This window comes from Neofelis nebulosa, chromosome 3, assembly GCF_028018385.1.
Source record: "Neofelis nebulosa isolate mNeoNeb1 chromosome 3, mNeoNeb1.pri, whole genome shotgun sequence".
NCBI classification, from domain to species: Eukaryota; Metazoa; Chordata; class Mammalia; order Carnivora; family Felidae; genus Neofelis; species Neofelis nebulosa.
The window spans coordinates 1,856,311-1,884,294 of NC_080784.1; the positions used below are offsets into that span (position 1 = coordinate 1,856,311).

Genomic DNA, 27,984 nt, shown 5'->3' on the forward strand with positions numbered 1-27,984 from the left:
TCTGTCCCAAAAATAAATAAAAAACGTTGAAAAAAAAAAAAAAAGAAAGAAGCCAGACACAGAAACCACATGTTATAGGATTCTGTTCCTATAAAATGCCCAGAATAGGCAAATGTTCATAGAAAGTAGATGAGTGGTTGCCCACAGTTGAGGGGATAAGGAAATTGGGAGGGGTGACTGCTAAAAGGCATGGGGTTTCTTTGGGGTGTGATGAAAATGTCCTAAAATTGATGGTGGTCACAGTTGCATGTATCTGTGAATATACCCAGAACCATCAAGTTGTACACTTTAAATTGAGTAAACTGTGTGATATGTGATTATATCTCAGTACAGCTATCCCCCGTAATCCCCCAGAAAGCCGACTTTGTGACATGTAATCACCATTACCTTTATTTTTTATATTTTATTTTATTTTATTTTATTTTATTTTATTTTATTTTATTTTATTTTATTTTAATTTATTGTCAAGGTGGCTAATATTGTCAAGTGTGTAAAGTGTGCTCTTGGTTTTGGGGTAGATTCCCTTGGTTTATCGCTTACATACGACACCCAGTGCTCGTCCCCGCAGGTGCCCTCCTCAGTGCCCATCACCCACTTTCCCGTCTCCCCCACCCCCCATCCACCTTCAGTGTGTTCTCTGCATTTAAGAGTCTCTGATGGTTTGCCTCCCTCCCTCTCTGTTTGTAACTATTTTTTTCTTCTTCCTCTCCCCCATGGTCTTCTGTTAAGTTTCTCACATTCCACATATGAGTGAAAACATTTGATATCTGTCTTTCTCTGACTGACTGACTTATTTCACTTAGCAGAATACCCTCCAGTTCCATCCACGTTGCTGCAAATGGCAGGATTTCATTCTTTCTCATTGCCAAGTAGTATTCCATTGTATATGTAAACCACATCTTCTTTATCCATTCACCAGCTGATGGACATTCAGGCTCTTTCCATAATTAGGCTGTTGTTGAAAGTACTGTTATAAATATTGGGATACATGCGCCCCTGTGAATCAGTACTCCTATATCCTTTGGATAAATCCCTAGTAGTGCTATTGCTGGGTCATAGGATAGTTCTCTATTTTTAATTTTTTGAGGACCCTCCATACTGTTTTCCAGAGCGGCTGCACCAGTTTGCATTCCCACCAACAGTGCAAGAGGGTTCCCGTATCTCCACATCCTCACCAGCATCTGTTGTTTCCAGAGCTGTTAATTTTAAGCACTCTGACTGACCACTACCTTTATTTTAAAGACAAGGGCTCTGAGACCCAGTGTGTCATAACAGCTTGTTTGTGAGCCTAAAGCTGTCGGGGTAGCTACAGAGGGACATGAAGTCCAGTCTTTAATCCCAACCTTCATTCTGTTCCTAGTCTGCATTACATTATATACAAAAGGATTGCTATAGGAATTGGAAAGTATCTACAGAAGCAAGGAATCGGAATTTTTGAATTACTTTTTCTTCGGTTTGAAGGAGAGTCCAAAATGCTTATTTAGGACATTTACAACGCAGGATCGTCACTTTTACAGGTGGTGGTAGCTGACCAGTCAACTAGATAAGGCGTCCCATTTTGACCTCCAGGGGCTGCCAGGCTGTGGGAGCCGGTCCACCGAAGTGAGGAGCTAGCATCAGGAATGGGCACTCCAGGCCGGAGCTTGGTGGCTTGGCCTTTACGTTGGGATGTCCTTCCTCTCCTTAAGGACTCTGAGGAGCCCTGCCCGTGGAACCTGACTTTCTCTGCCAGCTGTGAACACTCCTCTGCCCCCTTCTTTCGGGCTCTCAATTTCTGGGCTTTTCTGCAACCCTCTCATGGTCATGACTGCCACATTGACCTGTGGGTGGCGAAGAGGAAAGCGTGGTCTTCTCTGGGTCACCTGACCTTGCCCCAACTGGTCTTGTCCCTTGAATTGCATGTCCGAGGCTGGATTGTTAGTGGGCCGGTATGAGGTGTAATAAGGTGGGGACTGTGATGTTCAGGCATAATTCGTTCCTTTACAATTGATTACGGATATTTGTGTCTGTTGAGTGTTTCATTTACAAGGTGCTGCCATATATAGCATTTCATTTTCCTCTCTCAAAACTCCTGCAAAGTGGAGATGATTGCTCTTCGAGAAAGAATTTATGCAGCATGTTCAGGAACTTACCTGAGGCCACTCACTCATCTGTTCTTTTTTCCACTAACATTTTTGAACGGCTTTATCGAGGTGTAATTAGCAAACCATATAATTTACCCTTTGAAAGCATACATTTTGATGAGTTTTTTAGTGTATTTATAGGGTTGTGAAACCATCACCACCCCTACTTAGTTTTAGCACGTTTTTGTCCCCCACAGAAGAAATCTTGGGGGCACAGGCCCATGAAGCATCACTTCCTATTCCACGCCCACCGTTCACTGGCCCTGGACAACCACTGTTGTGTTCTGTGTGTCCACAAATTTGTCTGCTCTGGACGTTTCAGATAAAGTGAATGCTACAGGACTAGTGGTCAACATTTTGTGCCCCCTTCACACAGCACAGTGCTTCCCAGGTCCATGCATGCTGTAACATGTATCAGAACTTCATTCTTTTCATGCCTGAATGTGATTTCACTGTATGGATATTCTCAATTGTGTTTGTCCATCTATTGAGTAATGGGCATTTGAGCTGTGTCTTCTTTTTGGCCCTGATGAGCCACATGGCTGTGAATACTGCTGTGTGAGTTTTGTATGTGTTCCACTAACTTTTGTTGCATGTTTGGCTCACCCCGTGCCACGTGGTGTATTTACAAAAGTAGATCTGGTCTTGCCTCTGCTTGAAGGAGTCCTCCATTTAATAGTGGGGTAAGCTGTGGTCCCATGAGAACAGTCCCTTTGACTGTGTCATTAATTACTGGAATGTCCTGTGTAACATCAGGATCTCCAGGAGATCCTGGGTGGGGGGCTGTGTGACTGAGCTCAGCGTAAAACAGTGCAGGGTGGGTAGCAGCGGGGTCACAGAGCATCTGGGTTGTGTTTAAGAGAACCTGAGGTTAGGAAGTCATTGAGGCAGGACTCAGCCTCGGAACTTCTGAAGCCCATGTCTGAAGGCTCTACTCTAATTTTGCTCCAGTTTATGGTTATTAACAGATGATCTTGTCAACAAGAGCTTACTGAGTACCTGTCCAGTGGCTTTCTAAGCAACTAAAGGAAAATAGGGAGAACATAAGGTCGCCTTAAGGATCTCACTTCCTACTTGACAAAGCATGTTACATACTGGAGACTTGAAAAGTGCTGTGTTAACCCACAGGACTGCAGCATAAGCTATGTGCTCTGTGTCCTAGATAAGACGGTGTCCTATGGATGCATGTGAACTATAAAAATCATCCCTGTGAAACGAGGGACTCAATATGCCCCAAGGGCCTCCACTGGGGTGATTCTAATGTGACTGATCAGTTGGTATGCGCTGATGACACTATTGAAACTCCCAAATGAGCATCTACATGTTTTCAAAGACAAAACGTCAGAGAGAAATTGTTCATTACTATAGAGCCTAAAATGGTTGAGAAAAACTGAGTGAAAAGGGGCTCTCCCCTCCTTCCAAGGGGAAGGTACTACATGGGCCTGGTCATAGGCGGAGTATTGGTTCCCTGGGGCTGCTGTACCAAAGTACCATGGACCTGGGGGCTCAGACTGCAGAGACCTGTTGTGTCACATTCTAAGCCCAGAAGTCTAACCCAGGGGTCAGCAGCGGCTCCTGCTGAGCCACAGGAGGGTCCATCACAGGCCTTCCTCGCCCTGGCGGTCCCCTGGCTTGAACAGATCTTCACACGGCATTCTCCTGTCTGTACCTCTGTGTCCACGTATCCCCTCTGTATAAGGACACCAGTCATACTGGAGTAGGGACCCTGGAATGACCTTGCTGTAACTTCACTAATTCCATCTGCAGTGACCCTATTTCCAAATAAGGTCCTGGTCTGAGGTGTGGCGGGGAGGGGGTGGGGAAGTTAGGGTTTCAACATGTGAGCTTTGAAGGCCATAGTTCAATCTTGATTCCAATTCTAAAATCCCATGTCAGACAATGGTTTGAAAACAAGGCTTAAAATTATATCCCTCGATCTGAATTTGATTTTGGGACTGCTAATGAATTTGGTTTTTTACTTAACTTTGACATAAAGTGTGAGATGGTGAGAATTAGCCCAGAATGAAGAGATCTTTGGGCTGGGGCTCTGTGTATGTTCTCGAGTGAGGAAGGGCACAATGTCTATAGCAGGTGCAGTGCGGACACTTTTTAATGTTCTGTTAATATAATACTGGGTTCAGGAGACCCCTCATTTCTTCCTTGGAGTCATTACAGGTGGTCCCTGCCGATGCCCACCTACGTGAACACTGCAGGAAGTAGAATCTGGTTCATCTGGGGGTCCTCTGATGCACTTCCATCCTGGGTGGGGAACAGTCAGCTCCTAAAATCTTTAGCTCTGCATTGGGCTTAGTCATTTGTAATAGGCTTCATCTTAACTAACGGAAATGACTTGTACTAACTGCATAATTTTAATTTCTCAGAGCATGAATGTGATTTAGATTTCAGGTCAGCAAAAAATATGTAGGTGGTAAAAAAAAAAAAAAGTAATCAATCCTGGAAACGTTCAGATTGTCCTTATTTAATTTTATAGTTCAGTGCTACCTACACTGTTAAATCTGGGGATTCAATTTTCACAACCTAGAAATACAGAGAAAAATACAGCTGTCACACTGTTCAAGTGACTTTTCTAATAAATGTTTTTGAAGTTTTAATATGACAGTATACATCAATTATGAGCATTACCTCTGTTTTAAATGTTTCTTTATGATACGAGATTATCTCTGAGAGTTCTATGGGGAAAGATGTGCATTTAAGACTTGCTTTGATGATTGGCATTTCAGTGTAATTTGGTGTAATGGGATTTAATTTATTTGTAGATAAACTTACCTAAAGGGACCAACACAAGTACAGAAATCTCATAGCTTATATAAACAACGGAAAATTAATTAACATGGAAGCACTAATTAGTTTATCCAATTTGCTGGCAGAGCTCTGGGCACCGAGGTACTGAGGAGAAGAGGCTCTGTGTTGGGAGGTGGGTGGAGGAGAGGGGCAGAGGGGAGGCTTGGCGGGCTAGGAGAGGGGCCGGGAAGCCTACTGTCCACAGATTGGAGGAGGCACTGGTGCCCAGATGAGGTCGCCAGCTAGGGGCATGGCCCTGACCTTGTAGCCGGAATGTCGGCTCCCTGTATCACCTGTCTGTCTCCCATCCACACGGTGGGGACGGGCCTGTGTGGCCGACATCACTTGTAGACTAGAGAACATTCCTCTCTCTGGAATGCCTCCTCATCCCGTTTCCTTCTAAACATTGCTCAAGGTCATTTCCTCAAAGGCACTACCCTCACTTAGAGAGGTAGGTCCTAGCTTTCCGGTCTTGTGCACCTTTCCTTGGGTGCACTGACCACAGGTGGCATGTTACATTTGTCCTTGGGACTCCCTGGTTAATACATGCCTCCCTTACTTGAAGGTAAGCCCTGGGTGTGGGGGAGAGAAACCTGCAATGAATGGATGAATGAGTGAATGAATGAGTGAATGAATGAGGGAAGGAAGGAAGGAAGGAAGGAAGGAAGGAAGGAAGGAAGGAAGGAAGGAAAATCTCCCCTGCTGGTTCAATGTCATCTCAAGCATTCTGCTCTCTGCAAACGTGTTCCTGACCTGTCCCCAGGCAAACTCCAGCATTCTTAACCCTATTTTCCACTTTCCATTACTGTATTTTATTGTGCGTACATGTTCCCTCCTCCACGGACATGGGCTCCTCGCACTCAGCGACTCAGCGTGGGGCCTGCCTCACGGTGGGCTCTCACATCTTCGCACTAAATGAAGAGGGGGCGACCAATGAGCAGGGAGCAGGTGGGAGCCTCCAAACCCTAACACAAATACACTCTGTGCTGAGTTTCACAAAGTGGGAACCCATTGGCCGGCAGAGCTTTTGTGGGGAGGAAATGGGATTCTGCCAGGCCTTGGCACCTGTATATTTTACTAAAGCTGCACTACGTCCCTTTCCACAAATACCCATAAACCCACATCCTTGCAGACTATGGCCGTTTCCACTGCTGAGCTGCCCAGGACTCTACATTGAGTCATGAGATATGGGGACTGGATTGTGGAGGACAAAGAGCCCCAGCTGGGAGCATTGGCTTTGCGGCAAAGCAGACTGGGCACTGGCTGTCCACGTAACTTGGGGACTTTCAAGTCTTGGACCTTGAGAAGAGGAACACAGGTGGTCAGAGAGGTGGGGGGCAGGGGTGGGGGCTGGCAGCAGCCACCCTGGGAAGAAGGACCCAGAGGTACCCATGTTTCTCAGAGGGAGCCCCCAACGCCCCATCTGGCAAGGAGGCCTGTGCACACGCCCAGCGTTTGCTGGACCAGGAGCTGACCACGCTCTTCCTGTTTTTTTCTGTTCTTCCCTGCAGTTGTTTTCTCTGATGGTGATTCTGTTGTTGAGAACTGCTCATTCCCATCTCAGGTTTCTGGTTCCCTCTCATGATAAGTCATGAAATCAGTTACTTTCCACTTTCCTCACATTAATTTGAGAAGTTGGGTAACTGGATCGCTCGTTGGATTTTCCCTGTATGGCCCTGTTACTTTCCTAAGTGGGATTTAAAACAAACCAATCGGGCATTATTTCCTCGTATTCCACAGCCTACTTGTGTGGGGCCTTCCATCCCACAACCGCTGCTTTCCTCCTGTCTTCCAGGAGCCCTCAGCAGTCACTGTCTTACCTCTGCGCCTTCTCTCAGATGCTCATCCACCTGCTACCACAGAAGTCTTTCTGAAACACAAGTTTGTTTATGTAACAGCCTTGCTTAAAACCCCTGAGTAGCTTCATTGTCCCAGAGGGTGGAGCCCCACCCCTGGGACTTATTCTTTTATTAAGCAAATTAAGCAAGCTGATTAGACCCCTAGAATGTGACCCTGCCTGCCCTTCCTGGTTCAAGCTCTGCTTCAGATATGCCCAGCCATTTTTAGGCTTGCCTATATGCTGGAGGTTCATTCTTGTTTCAGAGGACATGATGCAGGTACAGGGTGGATTTATTCGTGCACATATGCGTCTTCTGCACAACTAACTCTGTACTCCAGTTCGCAGCCCGTGTTGGACACTGTAGCCAGGCGCTCAAATAATCATTGTACAAATGATGCATCATAGACCATTTTCACTTAACATTGCATAACGTGGATTGTAGATGTGCACTAAAGGCTGTGCGTATGTATGTATGTATATATATGTGTGTGTGTATACATATACGTACATATATGTATATAATCATATATATTCGTTATACAATTATATATACTTATACGTATGTATACAATTTGTGTGTGTGTGTGTGTGTGTGTGTGTATATATATATATATATATATATATATATATATATATATATATATAAAATCTCCTGAGGGAGAGAGACGATTCTAATGAGACTCAAGTATTACAAAAGTTGCTGCAGAAGCACAGAGAAGGAGCCATTTAATTCATTATGGAGCCCTACAGCTAACTTCCTGAAAGGATTGACATTTACAATGCATCTTAAAGAATGAATAGAATTTCAGCAAATGGTGCTGAATATCCTCACACAAAAGAATAAGGTTGGGCCCTTACCTCACATCATATGTAAAAATTAAAGTAAAATGCAGGAAAGATTTCAATGTAAAAGCCAAAATTATAAAATAAAATGAGCACAAATCTTTGAGCTTTTAGATTAAGTAATGATTGAGCATCTGACTCTTAATCTCTTGATCAAGCCTCACATCAGGCTCTGTGCTGAGCATGCAGCCTGCTAAAGATTCTCTCTGTCTCCCTGCCCCTCCCCCACTTGTGTGTGTGTGCATGCTCGTTCTAAAAATAAATAAATAAATAAATAAATAAATAAATAAATAAATAAAATTTTTAAGAAGGTAAAGTAATGGTTTCTTACGGAACCAAAAGCACAAGCAACAAAACGACTAATTGAACTTCATTAAAATTAAAAATGTTTCAGAGGTCACCATCAAGAAAGTGAAAAGAAAACCCACAGAATAGGGAAAATGTTTGCAAATCATATAATATATACAACTCAATAATAAAAAGACAAATAAGCCAATAAAAGAATGAACAAAGGACTTTGAATAGATATTTCTCCGAAGAAGGCATACAGACAGCCAATAAGTACAAGGAAAGGGGTACAACATCACTGTATGTCAGAGAAATGCAAATCAAAGCCACATTGGGATACTATTTCACACCCATTAGGGTGGCTTTCATCAGAGATAGCTAGTAACAAGTGTTGGCCAGACAATGGAGAAATTGGAACCCTCACACTCTACTGTTGTTTGGGAATGTAAAATGGTGTAGCCATTTGTGAAAACAGTTTGGTGTTTCCTCAAAATGGTAAACGTAGAGTTACCATATGACCAGAAATTCCATTCCTTGGTGTATATCCAAGAGAAGTGAATCATATGTCCACTCAAAAACTTGAACATGAATATTTAGAGGGACATTATTCATAAGAGTCAAAAAGTGCAAACAACCCAAGTATCCAACAACCAAGAAATGGGTAAATAAATGATGAATATCCATACATTGGAATATTATTTAATGATCAAAAGGAAGTATGACACATGCTATGTAGCAGAATAAACCTTGAAAACATCTTGCTAAGTGAAGTTGGTCACATATTACAAGCATATAGGATTCCAGTCACATAAATTGTCCAGAATGGGCAAATATATACAGAAATTAGCAGAGTGGTTTCCAGGGGCTGAGAAGATGAGGACTGGAGGTGGACTGCTAAAGGGTAGAGGGTGGAAATGTTCTCCGATTGATTGTGGCAATGGTTGCACATCTCTGTGAATATGCTGAAAGCCACTGAATTGTACACTTTATTTTATTATTATTTTTTAAATGTTTATTCATTTTTGAGAGACAGGGCATGAGCACGGGAGGGGCAGAGAGAGAGAGGGAGACACAGAATCCGAAACAGGCTTCAGGCTCTGAGCTGTCAGCAGAGAGCCTGACGTGGGACTCGAACCCACGAACCATGAGATCATGACCTGAGCCGAAGTCGGACGCTCAACCGACTGAGCCACCCAGGTGCCCCTGAATTGTACACATTAAATGGGTGAATTGTATGGTATGTAAGTGGTATCTGAAAAGAGCTGTTATTTTTTTATTTGTATTTTTTTAAGTTTATATATTTATTTTGAGGGAGAGACACAGAAAGCAAGCAGAGAAGTGGGAAAAAAGAGAGAGAGAGGGAGAGAGAGAGAGAATCTCAAGCAGGCTCCACACTGTCATTGCAGATCCTGATGCGGGGCTCAAACTTGTGAACCATGAGCTTGGACCTGAACTGAAACCAAGTGTCAGCACTTAACTGACTGAGCCACCCAGGCACTCCCAGAGCTGTTATTTCTAAAAATCACTAAGGAAAAAGGAGGAGTAGTCATTTGCCAGACAAGGGCAGAAGGACGCACTCATGAACAATGCAGTGTGCAAAGACCCAGGGCTACACAACAGCCTGGCTTCATCTGAGAGGGCTGTGTGGTCCTGGGTGGGTGTAGTGCAGCCTAGCAGAGGGCGGGAGAGGTGCCTTCTATTCCTCGCTGAGAAGTGAAGGCTGTTATAATTTAGGAAATCGATCTCCTGACAGGTCAGAGCAGGGGAGTAATGACACTTTTAACTTTCACATTAAAATTTTGTGTTGAATTTTGTTCCTGTTATTTGTGTACTATCAATGACTGCCTTTCAACTCAAATGAGCACATTTGTCTCCATAAATATAGTAAATGTGTTATGGATAGGGTCCCTGTGTGTGTCTTCTAAACACTTTGTAGTCACCCTGTTAAATTTGGTCACTTTAATGTTCAGGATGTGTATAATTCGCCCAAATAAAATCAATAATTTAAAAATATTTTTAAGTTTATTTATTTTCAGAGAGACAGTGTGAGCAGAGGAAGGCCAGAAAGAGGGAGAGAGAGAATCCCAAGCAGACTCTGCACTGTCAGCACAGAGCCCAGTGCAGGGTTCAAACTCATGAAATCATGAGATCATGACCTGAGCTGAAACCAAGTAGGAGGCTTAACCAATTGAGCCACCCAGGCATCCCAAAATTGATAAATTAAGGAGAGCAATTATCCTAAATCTGGAAGAGTTCTAGAAGCTGTCAGCCAAATCTGGAACTGTATAAATGAGTTTCCCACCTATAACAGTTCCACTCAGACCACGAGAAACTGAGTTGATGCTTTCGGCTACATTACTACTTTTCAGGTTTTCATCCCTCAATACCCTCCATGCCTTTCTACAAATACAACTTGTCCATGGCTGCCAAAATCTTGATGGATCTCTTAGCCACATTTCACCTAAGCTGACCCTCTGAATTCGGGGGTCACTGCTGCTGTTCTACACAGGATTTCATCATGAAGTATGAGTTTAGGAGTCCATATTTTAAATCACTTTCAGACTTGGAGACAAAGCTTCCACTGTAGCTGTGTTTGGCTCCAACTCAAGGTAATACTTCATATAGTCTGAACTATCACAAGGACTTACTCTCTTTGAAAAATAAATTCAAGATAAATTCAAAAACATTTGTAAAGACCCTATACTTTGTCAGGTAGGTGTAACTGCCTTTCAACTTCATCCACTGCCTACAAGTGACATAAATGGAAAAGAAGTAGGTTATGATGGGTCAAAAAATAGAAAATACAAATTCAAGTAAAATTAAAGTATGACAGCCACTACCTAGCGAATATTGTTTTAAATTTTACAGTGGAGTTCTTTCTGTTACAGCAGTGTGAGTAATGATCCCAGACATGTCAAATAAATAACAGCCGCTGTCCATGGTACTAAATAACGCCGTGCGTATCAACTCTTGTGAATCCTGCTATGATAAATGAATACCTTGCCACGAACAAAGAAAGAGGCTTAAAAATAAGTGATATTTTGCTGACACTTTTTGAACAAACCAAGGACACACTGATGCCAGGGAAAGGATATTTGGTACAAAAGGCTCTAGTGGAAATATTTATGGCTTGTGGAAGTGAAAGTTAGCCCTGAAGCAATCTTGGACCTTCCATTACCCATGGGGCTTTGATAAGGCTCTTGTCCTGGGTTTACTTATGTCATCCCAGTATTGCAGACTGTGTGGTATTTTTGTCATTTTGTATGGATTTACGTGAACTTGGCGATAATAAATTAGGTCAAGTCTTCTGAGGCTAATACTTATTCTCTGTGTATGATTATCAGAAATATATATGGAATATGAATGCTTATTTTTAAAAACATGAGCACCTGTGGACATGCCATGCCACATTGGAAGGATACACACTGCACACACATACTTCTGCGTATGAGTCTTATATTTGTGCTGATGTGTGTGTGAGGCATATAAATAGAAGCATGCATATGCTTATGTGTGTCTTTATGTATTTACATTTGTGGTTAAATATTTATATATCTATATGTATCTATACATGTATTTGTATATTTATAATGAGATCCCTATGGAAATAGTAGGCAAATGACTATACATTCATGTGAATGTAGTCGGTATGGCACAAAATATGTAAGAGATGTTGACAAGATAATGTTGACATTATTTATAGTTGGAATTATTTATAGTACAATGGAAATCTTAGGGACACTTCCTTTTCAGAGGGGGAATTGAGTCTTTGTGTTCAAAGACTGCTCTGACGCTGAAACCTATCTGGGTACAAGTTCTGGGGAGACTCAGCCTCGACCTCTGGACACCCCCAGTCTAGAGGGGAGAGAAAACCACTTCAGCCACATATTCACACGTAAAGAACTTCATGATCCTAAAGGAAGAAGCAGAAACTAGTTCTGCCTGGTGCGCCGGTGGCCACTGCCAGGCAGGGCTGCTGCGTTCCATGAGGCTGGTCCTCGGGGTAGGGGGCAGAGCTCCCAGCAGAGACGCCGAGCAGTCAGTGTGGCGTATATTGGTTCTGGGATGTCACATGTCGTCCAGACCGAGTGGCCTCTCAGTGGCCTCACCAGTGGCCACTGGTGTTGCCTCACCCAGTTCTGTCTCTTATCACACGTGGCAGCTGGTTCATCGCCATGTTTGTTCCAATGGCTCCCACCCTCCTGTTTTACCTCGTACCCATACCTGGCACATCTTCTAATGTGGGGCATAACAGGTACTTGTGTCCTGCCTGAGATACTGCAAAGGGTACCACCTTTGCTGCTGGCTAATGGATCCTGGTACATATTATTAGGTACATTTTGTGCATTTTGGTGATGAAACTCCTCATGGTGATAAGAATCGTGAGTGTTGTGATTTATTTAACACACATTCATCGAGTACCTGTTGTGTGACAGGAACTATTTTAGATCTGGTGACAGAGGAACACAGTAAACAAGAATCATGCTCTCACTGTGTTTGTATTCTGTTGGGTGGGAAAGAGATGAATGTCAAGTCTTTAACCAGATGCACAAATAAATCAGTAATGAGTTTGAGGATGAACATGAGATAGGGCACTGGATAGAGACAACAGCAGAGGAGTTTGTTAAGGATGAATTTCTCAGAGCAGAGGGGGCAGCCCTGTTGTAAGGTCTGAAGGAAGAACATTCCCGAGAGAGAACAGCAGATACAAGTCCTCCTGGCCACCAGTACGTGGACAGAGCCACGTTGAGGACAGAGCCTTGTAGCCAGTGCCGACGTCAGAAGGAACAGGGGTCAGAACCTCTCAGGCATTGGGAGAACTTTAGCTGTTTTCTTAAGTGTGAGGGGGACCCACCAGAGGGCTCTCAGAGGGTGCAGCATGGTCTGACTTATGCTGTGGAGTTGCCATGCTGGACACCAGGCTGGACCTAGGAGCTCCCAGAAAGCTCACCCCGGTGGAGGGCATGTTCGGTAGCTCTGGTACATGGTCTTGGCAGTTAGGATAGAGGCAGGGAGTGGGTTCATGGTGAATTTTGGAGTTACAATTTGAGAGAACTAATGATTAATTGGATGTAGGAGGGAAAGGAAATCATCAAAAACTATACCTATATTTTAGCCTTGATTAACTATGTGGATCATGATGAGATAGTGAAGTCTTGAGATACCGACCACTAGGGACCCAAACATACTCTCCAGGTTGAGTGAAAACCTGTGCATCCAGAAGGTTTTTAGGGCAGTGAATCTACTGTGTAGGATCCTGTCACGGCAGATACAAGGCATGGTACATTTGTCCAAACCCGTAGAATGTACGACACCAAGAGGGACCCTGATGTAAATTGCAGAATCTGGGTGATGACGTGTCCATGTGGGCTCATCAGCTGTAACAAATGCACTATCTGGCGGGGATGCTGGTGGAGGGGGAGGCTGTGTCGGCGGGGGAGGCAGGGATTTAAGGGAAGTCTCTGCACCTTTCATTCAGTTTGGCTGTGAAACTAAAACAGGCTCTAAAAAGTAAAATCTATACAAAATAAAACAAGGCCAAACAACCAGTCCATCTGTCTTCACATGTTGCAGATTTAATTGGTAGGATTTACGTGGTTCTTACAGTTTGGGCTTGTGCAACAGGCAGGATCAGCTTGGCATCCTCATGCAGAGGAGGTCACTCATGGGTCATATTATCTGTGGTGGAATCATCTGCACTTTTGACGGCTCACTTTAGTGGCGATATGAAGGGCTCTCTTCGTTCGGGATGCTGTAACAAAGTACGGCACACTGGGGGGCTTATCAGCATCAGAAATGTGTTTTCCCATAGTTTCAGAGGCTGGGAGTCTGGCACCAGGTGCCAGTGAGGTCACCTCCTGGTGAGGACCTCTTCCGGGGTGTCCTCACTTGGAAGAGGGAGGGGAGCCCTGGAGTCTCTTTGATAAGAGCACTGATCCCATCGTGGGGGCTCCACCCTCATGACCTCATCACCTTCCAAGGGGCTGGCCTCCTAATACCATCACCTTGCAGGTAAGATTTCAGCATATGAATTTAGGGGGCGGCAGGGGTGGAGACATAGACCATCAGTCCATTGCACATATGACCCAGCAACCCCACTTTTGAGTATATGCACAGAACAAATGAAAGCAAGGACCCAGACCCTGGTACACTATGTTCGCGGCAGCATTACTGACAGTAGCCAGAAGGTGGAAGTGATTCAGAGGTCCAAGGATGGGCAAGTGGATAGACAAATAGTGGCTTGTCCCTGCAGTAGAACATTAGTCAGCCTTAAACAGGAAGGAAATTCACCCACAGGCTACACGTGGACGAGTCGTGAAGACATTGTACTCAGTAAGCTGAGCTTGGGGGCTAGGATCTTAGCATATGAAGTGAGGGAGCACAGACCCTCCGTGCACTGCGAGAACCCCTGGAGATCCACAGGAACAGCCCATTGGGAGGCCGTGGTGTGCTGGGCAAGAGTGAGAACTCGGACGCTGGGGACATGGCACTGTATGTGGTGGGTATGGTTGAATACGGGGGAAAGGCAGACGCCGGGTTGCTCAGGCCCAGACTGAGGGGCGGGGGGCGTCTCTGCCCGAACGGTGGGTCTCAGCGGCTGCTGCTGGGCCTGGGGTCTGCAGATCTGGGCTCGGGGAAGGCTGTTGGCATAAGGGAGTGGCAGTTAAGCCATGAATTTGGGGAGTTCCCCCAAGGAGGCCATGGAAGATGAGGCACCAGTGGACCGAGAGCAGAACCTTGGGGGCATTAGCTTTTAGGAGATCCGTCCATTGTATTTGCTGTGATGTCGCAGTCACTGTACTGGGGTACATCCTTGGGAACCAGAAATCAGGTTCGACACAAGCTTCCTTCATGCAGTTGCAGGGACAGCGGCTGATTTAACGGGGAGATCGGCTTGTGCACGTTTTGTTGGCGAGAACAGAAATGCCAAGAGCACATCATGTTCAGCATTCGTGGGTGCCATGGATGTATTTCAGGAGCAATTTCACACAAATAAATTGAAATAGATTGCTGGTCCTGGCTATTAACTTGCCTGCATGGCTGGCCCGTGACTTCATTTCTTTCGACTTCTCTTTTCCTGACTGAATGAAAGAAATAATAATGCTGGTATTTACATATAGTTGTCACAGGAGTTAATAAGATCGGAATCATGAGGAGCTTGAAATTTCGTAGATAAAACTGGCACAGAATGGAGTGACCCTTGGATTATTTGCAGACAAGCCATTTACTCTGCAGCGCAGTCTTCACCCCGGCGTACCTCTGCCGGCAGTGAGCGTGCATCCCAGCAAGTGACGTCGGGACCCTGGTTTTGCTCAGAGATCCCAGTCGATTATTTAACTTTCCTAAGTCAAACTTACTCTGAAGGTGAATCAGCTCCCCAGAAGCATTCCGGAGTCAAAGATGACATTTAGGGACGGGGCGCCTGGGTGGCGTAGTCGGTTAAGCGTCCGACTTCAGCCAGGTCACGATCTCGCGGTCCGTGAGTTCGAGCCCCGCGTCAGGCTCTGGGCCGATGGCTCGGAGCCTGGAGCCTGTTTCCGATTCTGTGTCTCCCTCTCTCTGCACCTCCCCCTTTCATGCTCTGTCTCTCTCTGTCCCAAAAATAAATAAAAAACGTTGAAAAAAAAATTAAAAAAAAAAAAGATGACATTTAGGGACATGACGGCTGGAAACGGGAGAGGCAGAAGCAGGCACTCACAGGTGACTCAGGTCAGAGGCAGCTGGAGGGCCTCCCGGCCCTGCCGAGTGCCTGCTGAGTGCCTGCCGCTCCCACAGTTGTGGACGGTCCAGTGCTCCACATGGCCGTTTGCTGTTCTGGTCACAACTGTGTCCTCAGGGAGAGGGGAAGGACGGAGGGAGGCGTCCTTGGAGATATGTGAGCATCCCACGTTAGCGCTGATCCTGAAGTTGTGATCGTATGTGTTATGACGGATCCAGAGTGGAGAGAAGTCGATGACCAGCAAACAGGGGCTTCCAGACATCTGTCCGTGGACTTTATATTTTGTTCCCTATGGCCTATTGCTTTATTAAAGCTACTGATTTCTGGGTTTGCCTTCACATTTTTAAATTTTGTATAATAAAATCTCATTGGAATTCTGTTGACATTCAATTATTTGATTGAGTGAATGAATGGTCCTACCCTCCAGTCACCACTTAACAGCGGGGCGTATGTGCAGCCAGCTTGTGGCCTAGCTACATGGCTTCTCGTGGGATTTCTTCTCGTGTTTCTCAAGTATTGAAGATTTAATGGGAGTGCACATTAAGAGATGAGAAAGAGATAGCATGGAACAATATTCTGCTTAATGGAACACTTTGAAAATGGTTAGAAATAGAACTTGCATAATTTCCTTCCCCAGACGCTGATGCAGACTCCTTTCCCAAGAGGGCCACACCTCACCTAGAGAACTCCTACTGATCCTTCAAAGCCCTGGTCACTCTTGCTGTCCCTGCAAGTGCTCCCGTCTTTCGGGGCTACATGTGCATTGCTACATTTCTCCTCCCTCAGGCACAGCTCTTACAGTATTGTAACTGGCTCCTGTCGTCAGTGTCTGCCCACGTGAGGTGATTCTTATCTTTGTAGAAAAATGATCAGTGAACATTCTTACTGAACTGCTAACATTTGGTGACTGATCACCGTGTGCTAGGTTTGGGGATAAGGCATCTTCATGATTATCCCATTTACTTTTGGAACACCCTTGGAGTAGAATCTATTACTCTCCTAGATAGTGTAATCGTGTCCTGTTTATTTTGAAATTGGAACGAGGGCAAACTCAGATGATTGTCATACTAACAGCTAACATTTAGGGACTGGATTTGTGCCAGAAATTTTTTTCCTTTATACTTAACCTGTTTGCATTTTTAAAATGCTTTTCAAATGAAAAATTAGCCTAAGTTCGCTGAGAGCTTCAGGTTATACTCCTTGTCCGTAACCCGTACTTTCACTCCTATTGCCCCATATCCCTAGAAATCATCTGATATAAATCCCCCGTTTGTCATTCTCGGCTTTGCTCTGCATTTATCCGTGTACAGCACCCAGTGTATCGTAACAGTATTTTCAGTGCATATCAGCAGCCCTGGCACACAGGAGGCTCTCTACATGTTGAAAAATATTAACACGCTTTCAAAAATGGAAATGAGATATGATATTCTATGCTTTCCTCTTTTTACTTTTGAATGTTTGAGATATTCCCATTTTAGCTCCGAAGACCCCTGGTGTCAATGGTCGTGACCCAGTTAAGCTGTTCCTTGGCGATGAATAGGTTACTTGAGCTGTTGCACCATCATATTATCACATAGCCGTGAAATCATAGAGTTCCGTGTCCCAGTCCCATTAAGCATGTGGATGGGTGATCCTGTTCATGTGATCTTTGCGGAGGGTGTTCACACTGTGTGCATGTTTGGGGGGCACTAGTGGTGACAGTGCTGCTCTGCCCGCGTGGTGCCCGCAGGTCTGACTCGCTCCCCACCCCCCCATCCAGAGGATGGCTTCGCACCCCACCTCTGGTGGCCCCTGTGCTGCAGCATTTCCCTGGGATGAGAGCCATGGGGTCTCCTGCAGCTTTGAGACTCGGGAGGACAGACATAAGCTGTGAGGTCTTGGCCCCCGTTAGTCGCGGCCCCAGCTGGAGGGAGGCAGGGGAGTATGTGAGGAGCGGCAAATTAATACAGTTGGCACGGCAGCCCAACGCCGGGCCCTCCACCACCCCTGCCTGCCTTCCTGCTGCCAACCTGGGTCTGCTGTCCCCTGTCCAGCCACACCGCCCAGCCCACGGCCAGCACCACCTGTACCGCCCAGCCCACAGGAGCCGTCCACACCGCCCAGCCCATGGCCAGTACCACTCACACCACCCAGCCCATGGCCAGCACCGTCCACACCGCCCAGCCCACGGCCAGCAACACCCACACCGCCCAGCCCACGGCCAGCACCACCCACACCGCCCATGGCAGCACCACCCACACCGCCCAGCCCACGGCCAGCAACACCCACACCGCCCAGCCCACGGCCAGCACCACCCACACCGCCCAGCCCACAGCCAGCACCACCCACACCGCCCAGCCCATGGCCAGCACCACCCACACCGCCCAGCCCATGGCCAGCACCACCCACACCGCCCAGCCCACGGCCAGCACCACCCACACCACCCATGGCAGCACCACCCACACCGCCCAGCCCACAGCCAGCAACACCCACACCGCCCAGCCCACGGCCAGCACCACCCACACTGTCTAGCCCATGGCCAGCGGGAGAGACCCTACATGTGTGCATGCTTCACACTTACACTGAAAGCCACCGCTCTGAAAACACGTGTAGCAATTTAGAGTAACCTTCACATGTAAAATGCCTTACGGATTCACACGGGAGACATAGCCGTCCCTCACTTTGGGAAGATTATGCCAAAGCAAGAGCGGGTTAGACTTCCACGGTTCGTGTTTTGCAGTTTGGGGAATATGCCGATCCTTCCAGGGCTGCGTCTGGTTCAGGTATAGATTATGGGCACATAAGATCATCAGGCAGATTTCTCTATCTTATGTCAGTTAGCATAAATTAGTGTAGTCTTCTCCTAATTTAAATGAGACTCTGTACTAATGATGATGAATTCACAGTGTATCCAGTTTAATTCCCTTCTACATTGTGTCTCTTTTTTTAATGGGTGTTCCTGAGGGAAGACAGGTTGGCGTAGATCACATGCTCCTCCCTCCCGCCCACGTTGGGTAAATACTTAAGCTCATCAAACAGCTCACCTTTCTGTGAAACTTCCCCGGCGCATTTCCGGCAGAAAAAACGGTTGTAACGTGTATGTTCACTGTGCTTTGCGTGAGTTCAGGTAGAGTCCCCAGAGCTGGGCAGGCCTGCTGTCCTTGGGTTTCCGGACAGTCAGCTCCCAGGGCACTTAGGGAGGGGAGAGTCTGGTGCCCTGATGGTCAGGGACTTAGGAGGAAATGTCATTATAATGAGGTCAACAGGCCACCATTGACAGGGGTCACTGGTCTCAGCTTAAATTGTCATCTTGGAATATCTTCCTGATTGTGAGGATGATGATGTCTATGATCCATGTAAAGTGGGGAACAGCACTTGGCCCCAGCCGCCTTCCACACACAGGCTGGCTGGTTCCCTCACATGAAAACCTGTGCTTGAGACTCGGGGCGCATGGAATTTCCGGTGCTCCCTGGGGTCGTTCTCATCAGTGTGGCAGTGGGTCCCCCAGGGATGCATTTGCCACAGACAAATGGAGAGCCTCACCACCCTGCTAACAGTCCCTGCAGCTTACGGCAGAAGGCCCATGACGGAGCTTTACAGGAAATAGTTGGACTATACCAAAGAGTGATGAGTTAGTCACGTTGTGTCCTGCCTGGGCTTAGAACACAGAGGATGATGGTTTCTTACCTGTGATCTTGCCAGAAATAATTTTTTTAAGGATAAGGCCTAGGTACACTAATAATGAACTCCAAAATGGCATTTGCTTAAGCCTTGGACTCTGGAGAAGTTAATGCTGCCCGTGGTCAAACTGACATGCTTCCCCAGGCGCCTGGTGATCTTTGATTCACAGAATTGAATTCACTGTCAGTTACTGTGCTCTGATCATTATTGTGTGATCACTGTGCCTTGAACTTGGTGGATAATTCTGACACCTGACCTGTGATGGGGATTGGATGTACTGAGAAATCCTATATTCCTGGATCAGGTTAGCACTTCGGGATGAGTGGGGATGCCAGTGTCCGAACTACGTCCTACTTGAGCAGCCTGGTGCTGAGTTCCGGTCTCTTGTAGGGGAAGGAAGGGTGGACGGAGGTCTTGGCTGAGGCTGGGCTGAGAGGTAAACCCGGCTCTCCCATGTGAGTGGCTCTGAACTCACGGCCGCCCTTGGCCCCAGGCTGCCCGCCTCCCTGGTCCCCTTCCCCAGCTCCTTGGTCTACTAGGGAGCCCTGAGCCATCACCTCTTTCTCCCCCATAGACACACATGCCTCCCAGAGGCCCCAGGAGAAGTTCCATTTCTGTCTGTCCTGTCACCATGAGGAGAGCCGGGGCCGGGGGACATCAGGCTCCTGTGTCGTCGTGTGGCCAGGAAAAGGTCCCTTAGTGCAGGCAGCTCACCCACAGGGGAGGCAACAAGGGGTCTCCAGCATCATCTGGGGTGTGCTCAGCATCGTAGCCATGGTGTGCCACAGAGAAGGCAGATACCGCTGTGCAAGGGGGGCCTGGCTTTTGAGATTTGAGTGATGCTCCTGGGGTGTCGCCGGGCGAGAGGTCCCTACTTCCTGCTTCCTGTGGATCCCCGATCAGTGGCGCTGTGAATCCATTGCTTATCTCTGCATCGATCACTGGCGTCCACTCCTGTGGCTGCAGGGATGTGGCCTCAGTGCTGTGCCAGCTGCCCTGTGTCCTGACCCCAGGCCTAAGTCCTGAGCCCACGTCTGTGTGCTTCTAGACCTTGGCGTGGTGTCCAAGGGAGCGAGGCCCCTGCACCTAGTTGTGGCCTCTCTGTTGAACACGCTGGCTCCCCCGTTTTCTGGATTCCCTCACTTGTCCCCTCCCAGCCTGTCCTGGCCACCAAGGTGGTCCTACCACAGACTGATGAACACACCACACTCCCCACTTCAGAAACCATCCCAGGCTTCTAATTTTACATTAAAAGAAAAGAAAAACCTCTCTGCTCCTTTTATGACTTTCAGTTCCCTTCCCAAACTGCCGGCAGTGTCTCCTCCACACTTATCTGATGCTGATGCCGATGCCCGCCAGCCCTGTCCTATCCTGCAGCCAGACTTGTCACTTGTCACTGGCCGTCTGCCTTCTCCCAAGCCTGTCCTCTGACTTGGATGCTCTTGTGCTATATTCCTCTCTACTGAAAATCCTACGTGTCCTTCGCGACTCAGCCCAGACGGTCTCTTCCATGAGCCCTTTGCTGCTCCTTGGGGTTGGAGTGGAAGGAGGCCACATTCCTCTGAGTGCCCGGTGCCTGATGGACTGAATGAATGCATTTGTCACTCAGCCCTCCTGTCCCTGCGTGGAGGATACCAGTGTCCCCATTCTGGAGCCACGGGGGTGAGTCACCTGCCCAGAGTTACTCAGGAAGGTGGACAGTGACCTGGAGCCAAAGTCTGACCTCTTCCTCCAAAAGACAGATATCTTATAGCCATTTGCACCTACATTTACTGTATTGTGTTTGTTACGGTCATTTCCCTATGTGAATGCCACAACCCCCAAGTGTCTTGGGTGTGTTTTGCAGGGCCTGACGCAGAGGCATGGTCCTCCTGCTCAGTGAGGACACTCAGTGCTTATAGGCTTAGTGTTTTTACTGAGATATAGTATCGTCCTTTTGCTCATAATTGTGTGTGCCTGGAAGCAGATACAGGGGTTGTAATCATAGTAAAGGTTTAGATGTTAAATTAGGTGATATAACATAACATTTATTTCAGCTAAGTGATTTGTGTTGAGTCATACACAGTCATGAAAACATGTTTAATGTGTGCATGTGCATATGACAAAGAGAGATCAGTATTCTACTGAAATGTAATATATGAGGTATTTGCTAAGGTAGTTTCTCTGAAACGGAGTTTGCTCAGGTGCGGGAGCCGTGCTGGCTGTGGCATGGAGATGGCCACCCATGTCTGTGAGGCAGGTGGACGCAGCTGGACGGCACCCGTCTCTCCAGCGGGCGGTTCTGTCATTGCTCTGTCGTTTAACCTGTGGCGCCAGCTGGAGACCCCTCAGTAACGGCCTCTCTCTCTCTCTTCTGTTTGCAGAATCCCAGTGCACCCTCTGCGGGGAGCCGGAAGGTGAGTGTACTCGTCCTTACCACCCCTGCCTCCCGTGGGCATGGCGGGGGCTCCACGGTGGCTCATATGTTGTGTTGGACGGTGACAGACGGCGGTGAGGCGCGCCCAAGCGCGTGTTACAAATTGGAAGCATTCTTCAAGGTGTTTGATGGAAAATGGATAAAATCATCTGTGTGATGTATGGGATGAGGGTAGGGAGGAGGTAATTTCCCTAGGAAAGTGGAATCACGACCAAATTACAGCATTTTTCCTTTTTGTTTTGGATTTAGAGATTTTCATCTGGTTTCTCCGGGTAATAAATGCCAGCATTAGAAATACGTATTTCTTGGCTTTCAATATATTAGCAAAAGTCCTGATGAGCCTCCTATGAAATAGGACCTCGGAAAACCATTCCTTAGTATTAGTGACTAAATCTGAGAGACACAGCATGAACTTTGCTGGTGATCAGTGATATTAAACAATATACGATAATTTGAATTTTATGTGTCTACAATACTTTTCAAAGTAGAGCTCCTGGTTATATGATTTAACTATCTTCCAAAATTGTTAAGGCCAAAATCTGTCACATTTTTCAGTGTCATAATAAAAAATGTGGTCAGCACAGGACCTCCGCTAATGGGGGGATTGATTTCTGGGGTCAGAGCAGTAACTTCTCGCTTGGCGCACTGCAGAAGCCTCGCGATGGCCTCTGAAGTATGTCCACGACCCCAAAGTGACTGTGATAAGTGCACGGAGCTATGTAAGTGTAGTCATACTCACTGGGAAGATTTTTACCCACAAGCTGAAAAAAAAAGTGAATATTGGGTTAACTTGGAAATTCCATCAAACACTCTTGTTTCTTCAGTTTTGTGGTTGAGATATGGCTAAGTTTTCAGAGTTCTTGCTGTGTTGTTTATGGAATTTATTATGCACAGATACGGCTGTGACAAAGTGCACTAAGTTAAAGTGTAAAGTCTTAAGTGTCACTGTTACAGAAAACATGCGACTTTGGACCCCTGGTGTTTCCAGGGTCACAGAAGAGTCGGGTGTCAGAGTCGGGGGTCGCAGAGGGCCCTCCGGGGCAGGTTCCTGATGAGAGCGGCTGCCTCCTGACTGCTCTCCCAGGACCCCTCTCCCAGGTGCTGAGGGTGTGGTGGGTGCTGACAACGTTCTCCAGAGTGTCTGTGTCCTTCCGGCATTTGGAGATTCTATTCCTTCTCCTCGTACAATTTCTGTTGTCTTTCCCACGCCGGGAACGTGCGCGTCACGCGACTGCTCCCTGTGCACTCCCTTTGCCCACTCCCAACATATGCGCTTTTTGCTGAACGTTTTCCGTGTGCTCCGTGCTCTGGAGAAACCCTGAGATATAAGAGAGAGCTGTACCTCGTGGCTTGTCCACGCCGCATCATGCTTTCTCGTCTGCTTGGCCCTGTTCACAGTGTCTGTCGTCTGCGGTCTGTGTGCGTCCTGTGGTCTTCAGCTCTTTGCTGCTTCACGCTGTCCTGAAAGAGCAGATTTCGGTTGCCACAAATCGGTAGAGCTCACGTGGGAGGGTGTGGTTGAATCCAGGTGGTGTTGAATCGAGGGTGCGGTTGAATCACGGTGGGAGTCTTCGCTCAGGAATAGGTGTCTGTGTGTTCCTGTGGACGCCCTGGTCGTGGGACCCCGGGGCTGACCTCCGCGCAGGGGCCTTCTGCACTGCGGGCTGTGGTGGGGTCCTTCACCTGGAGCGTCCCAGCCCCACCCTGTCCGACATCAGCCCTGTGTCTGCCCGTCCTGGACAGTCGCTGCTGTGCCCCCAGCAGCCTGCTGTTGCCTCACGTCCACATTAGAGACATTGTCCATGCACACCCAAGGTGTCACGATGTCAGAAGAGGGAAGAGATATGGCCTTAGTCTGGGGGCAGCTCCAGCTGTAGATGTGAAGCAAGACCTGCTTTACTCAAAGAACAATCCCAGTTGTCCAACCCCAGGAGACTGAGGGGCAGGGAGACTGAGGCCGAGCCTGTGGGGCCGTGGGACACGCTGCCGCCGGTCTCCTTCTCCTCTGCGAGCCCAGTCTCTGCAGCCCATCAGCGTCTCAGATAAGCAAGCGAGGTATCCGTAGATCAGAGAAAGGGAGGGAAGATTTGATGGCATGGCCTCAGCTGGGCTTTACTTTTTGAAAGGCACTATCATGCATATTCATACATTTTTAAATCGTTTAAGTAATTAGTCTAAGTGAGAGCTGCCTGAGTGCAGTGAGTGGAATCAGAAATCAGTTTTTTTGTTCCGTAATTTCTTGCAGCTTCTATGAGTTAACTCATAAAGGCTGTCGCACAGAAAGGATCAGAGCCGGAGGCTGGTGCAGAACGCAGTCAGATCCGGGTGCACTGTGCTCATTCCATCCACAAGGTTAAGGCATCAACTCATTAAGCTTCTCTCTTTCTTGTCAGAAGGCTGTTAACAGTCTTTCTCTGCTAAACCAGTGAAGTGGGAAACACCTATTTGCATTTTAATGATTAGTTCTCTTGGAGGAAGCTAGTTCTTTGGGTTCAGATTGAATAATTAGCATTGTCTCAGATGATAATATCTGTCAGGCTGCCAGACTAGGAACAAAGTTTATGGGGTCCTGGAGACCTGAGGATGCCACAATTGGGGGTCCCTGTTTCTCAGAGAACATACATTTGTAATTGTACATGAAACGTAGGCCACAATTTCAGTATGCAAATTCGCTTATACTTTCTGCCTTGCAAGGTTTCTGAAATTTGGATGACTGTGTTCTCAACAGGAAAATGTTTAATGGAATTTCTCGTTACTTGTGGGTATCTTTCTTCCTAGCAAGAGTATACAGACAGTTCAAGTCTGAAAGCTGCGAGGAGGGGCCGCAAGAAGGTGGAGGGACTCCTCACTCAGCCAGACTCACCGTGCCATGGGCAGGGAGACTGTGACTGTAGTGTTTTGCCACACTAGAGACCAATTTAAAAAAACAACAACGTTTAGAATCTGCTGAGGGCATTCTTGTTATAATAGTTAGCGATAGTCCTTGAGTAGTAAGACTGTCCCGATTTGTATCATGTTCTGAGTGGTTCCTGCTGTCTTTAGACACGGGAGTGACTGCACTTTAACTGGCAAGATCACGCGGTCGGTCTATGTTGATGCTGCAAGCATGACAGAGGGCTTCGTGTGATATAACCCATCAGTTTGATGCAGGAAAATACTTGAAGAGTATATGATCCTTTCAGACTTTATTGACGGACACATGATAACACTTGCTTTTTAACCAGACCACAGGGAACGTTGCCTAGAACCACAGACGTCAATTCCTGGACACGCCTGTTTGTTTACTTTTTTATGCTTCAATTTGCTCTCCTAGCAAATAGATTTTCTGATATGGGAAGACAGATAATGGTGCCTACAAGGGTTTAGGAAGACTGATTAGAGACCCCTGCAATGGAATAACAGTGCCTTCCATCTACATTACTTAACCCAATTAAAACTAAGGAATAAATTGAGCTACATAATATAAATTTGGTGCAAAGGAATAATGCTACAAAAACGTTTGGATGGGTTTTAGCCTGAAAGACTTTTAGCGATACTCGCCCTAAGAGCCAAAGTAGACCATTTATGGAGGCATCGATATATAGTAGATTATTTGGAAAATGTTGTTTATAAAAATTCTGGTCCCAGAGCAAAATTCAAGTTAAAAAAAAAAAACCCACAAAATAAGAGACTTTGTTTTAAAATCTGTTTTGTTTTCTACTTTGATCATTTCAGGACACAAATTGCATACTGCTTTCAGAATTTTGGACAGACATACAGACTATTACATTTCACTACTAATAGAAGGAACCTGATGAGGTTTTGGGGTGATGGTGGGGTGATGGGGTCCAGAGAAAGAATTCTTGAAGACATTTGTGATGCAAAAAGGTGATTTTATTAAAGCACAGGGACAGGACCTGTGGGCAGGAAGAGTTGCCCTGGGACGCTGAAGAGAGGCTGGTTATATACTAATGGAAATAAAGTCCAGGGGAAGTTTGCAATGAGATTTTCACACATTATAGAAGACCCCCAGGATCCCAGATACCTAGTTATTGTCAAGATAAGGTTGTTTTCCCTCCAGCAGAGATTAGCATTAAGACATGCTAAGTTCCTGGAGAAACATTTTGCTCTGCTGGCCCCAAGTATCTATCAATGGGCTGCAGGTTATAAGGACATTTAGTTTTATCTGCCATTTCCTTCTGCCTTTGTTTCCACATCACTATGGAGGGTGATGTTGGGGCTCCAGGAAACTGAGTCTGTAGGTTTCTGGAGATTAGGTTATTGATAAGATTGCCTTTTTCTTGTAATTTACTAAGATATTTGTAAACTATGGAGACCCATGTCTTGCATGACTGTGATCTCTGTCGGTTAATCCTTTGTTTTCTTTCCTCTCTTTTGTCCTTGGGCAGCCAGGAGAGCCTGAGGAATGTCACACATATCCCACCTGTGGGGGTGGTGGGGCTAGCTTGTACTTTGTCCTCAGCCCACCACAGGCTCCCTCATCAGAACCCAAGCTACCTCTTCTCTTCCTCACTCATGACAAAGAAAAAGTGGAAAATGTTTCCTGGATTTACTAGCATTCTGTTCTTGATTTTTTATTTGTTTATTTATTTATTTTTAACTGTTTATTTTATTTTTATTTATTTTTTTTCCTTTTTTTTTTTTTTTATTTATTTTTGGGACAGAGAGAGACAGAGCATGAACGGGGGAGGGGCAGAGAGAGAGGGAGACACAGAATCGGAAACAGGCTCCAGGCTCTGAGCCATCAGCCCAGAGCCTGACGCAGGGCTCGAACTCACAGACCGCGAGATCGTGACCTGGCTGAAGTCGGACGCTTAACCGACTGCGCCACCCAGGCGCCCCTGTTTATTTTATTTTTGAGAGAGACAGACAGAATGCGAGTGGGTTAGGGGCAGAGAGAGAGGGAGACACAGAATCCGATGCAGGCTCCAGGCTTTGAGCTGTCAGCACAGAGCCCGACGTGGGGCTCGAACTCACGAGCTGTGAGATCATGACCTGAGCTGAATTCGGACGCTCAACCAACTGAGCCGCCCAGGCGCCCCTGTTCTTGATTTTTTTTTTTTTTTAATTTTTTTTTCAACGTTTTCAATTTATTTTTGGGACAGAGAGAGACAGAGCATGAACGGGGGAAGGGCAGAGAAAGAGGGAGACACAGAATCGGAAACAGGCTCCAGGCTCCGAGCCATCAGCCCAGAGCCTGACGCGGGGCTCGAACTCACGGACCGCGAGATCGTGACCTGGCTGAAGTCGGACGCTCAACCGACTGCGCCACCCAGGCGCCCCTGTTCTTGATTTTTTAATATAAGTGTTGAAGATTTGCCTCCCAAATGACTCCAAACACCGTAAAACTTCCATTCTGTTTTTGCACCGTAATTGAGTAGATATCTTCCTAAGATTTTAGGATCTCTCAACAATTGGAGAAAAATAGGAAGGCTGCTTTTCAAGGCCTGGGCATCGTAGGTTTGAAAAGAAATGTTTTGGCCCCACCTCTGGGCTCATGGAAGCCGAATGCGTCAGCACCTCACCTGTAGCTGCTGCCCTGTATTGTGTGCAGATCAGACCTCTTTAATTGTATGCTTTGGGTAAAAATGGTCTTTTCTGATTGCTATTCTTGGAGATTTGTGGAAGAAAACCAGCATTTAGTAAGTTCTGAACATGTGCCAGGCACTGGAGAAAAAATTAGCGTTGCTTAGGAACCGAAGAATTCAACTGGTTTTTGAGAGAAAACAGAATTCCATTCCAGCCGATCTGTGTTCTGGGACCTTCGAATCGTTAGTGTTTTAGTACAAATCAGAACATACTGTTGAGGATACAAGAAGGAAAACTGTTGGTCTCGCCAGGTTAGGATGGAGGGTGGCAGGAGCTCTTCCCGTTGTGTCGTAAACACACCAAACTGTGCAGCAGGTCAGAGCTGCTTTGGGTGTGCACCTGAGCTTGAGTGGAGGAAGGCAAAGCTCTGGGCCCCAGATAAGAAACACTTTTAAACCAGAGGAGAGGCAAGACTCAAGCCGCAGTAGCCCCTGAGAAATAAAACCCAAAGGGGGTGCTGGGATGGGTGGAGGCAGAACAGCCTGGCAGGTGTGGGGTGCAGGTGCTGGGACCCTGCCCCGGAGTGAAACTGCAGAATCTCAACAGGTTTCCCCGTGTGAGAGAAGACTAGAGAACCCTGACCTAGAAGGCATAGAGGAAGCCCAGCACGGTTCCAGGGTCATGGGAAGAGTATAAAGTTACCAGCAAGGAATGCACACTCCAGGCGTGGACGTGAGATCTGAGCCCCCGTGCCTGTGTGCCA

General features: G+C 46.7%; 1 protein-coding gene across 11 annotated transcripts in view; it reads left to right on the forward strand.

Annotated features, from left to right (window-relative positions):
- DLGAP2 (DLG associated protein 2) overlaps window positions 1-27,984 on the forward strand; it is a 791,131-nt gene that overhangs the window by 416,058 nt on the left and 347,089 nt on the right. For all 11 annotated transcript variants that reach the window (XM_058719822.1, XM_058719819.1, XM_058719818.1 and 8 more), the window contains one exon: window positions 21,640-21,672. In XM_058719822.1, the coding sequence (XP_058575805.1) occupies window positions 21,640-21,672 (33 nt within the window). The remainder of the gene's footprint in view (window positions 1-21,639; window positions 21,673-27,984) is intronic.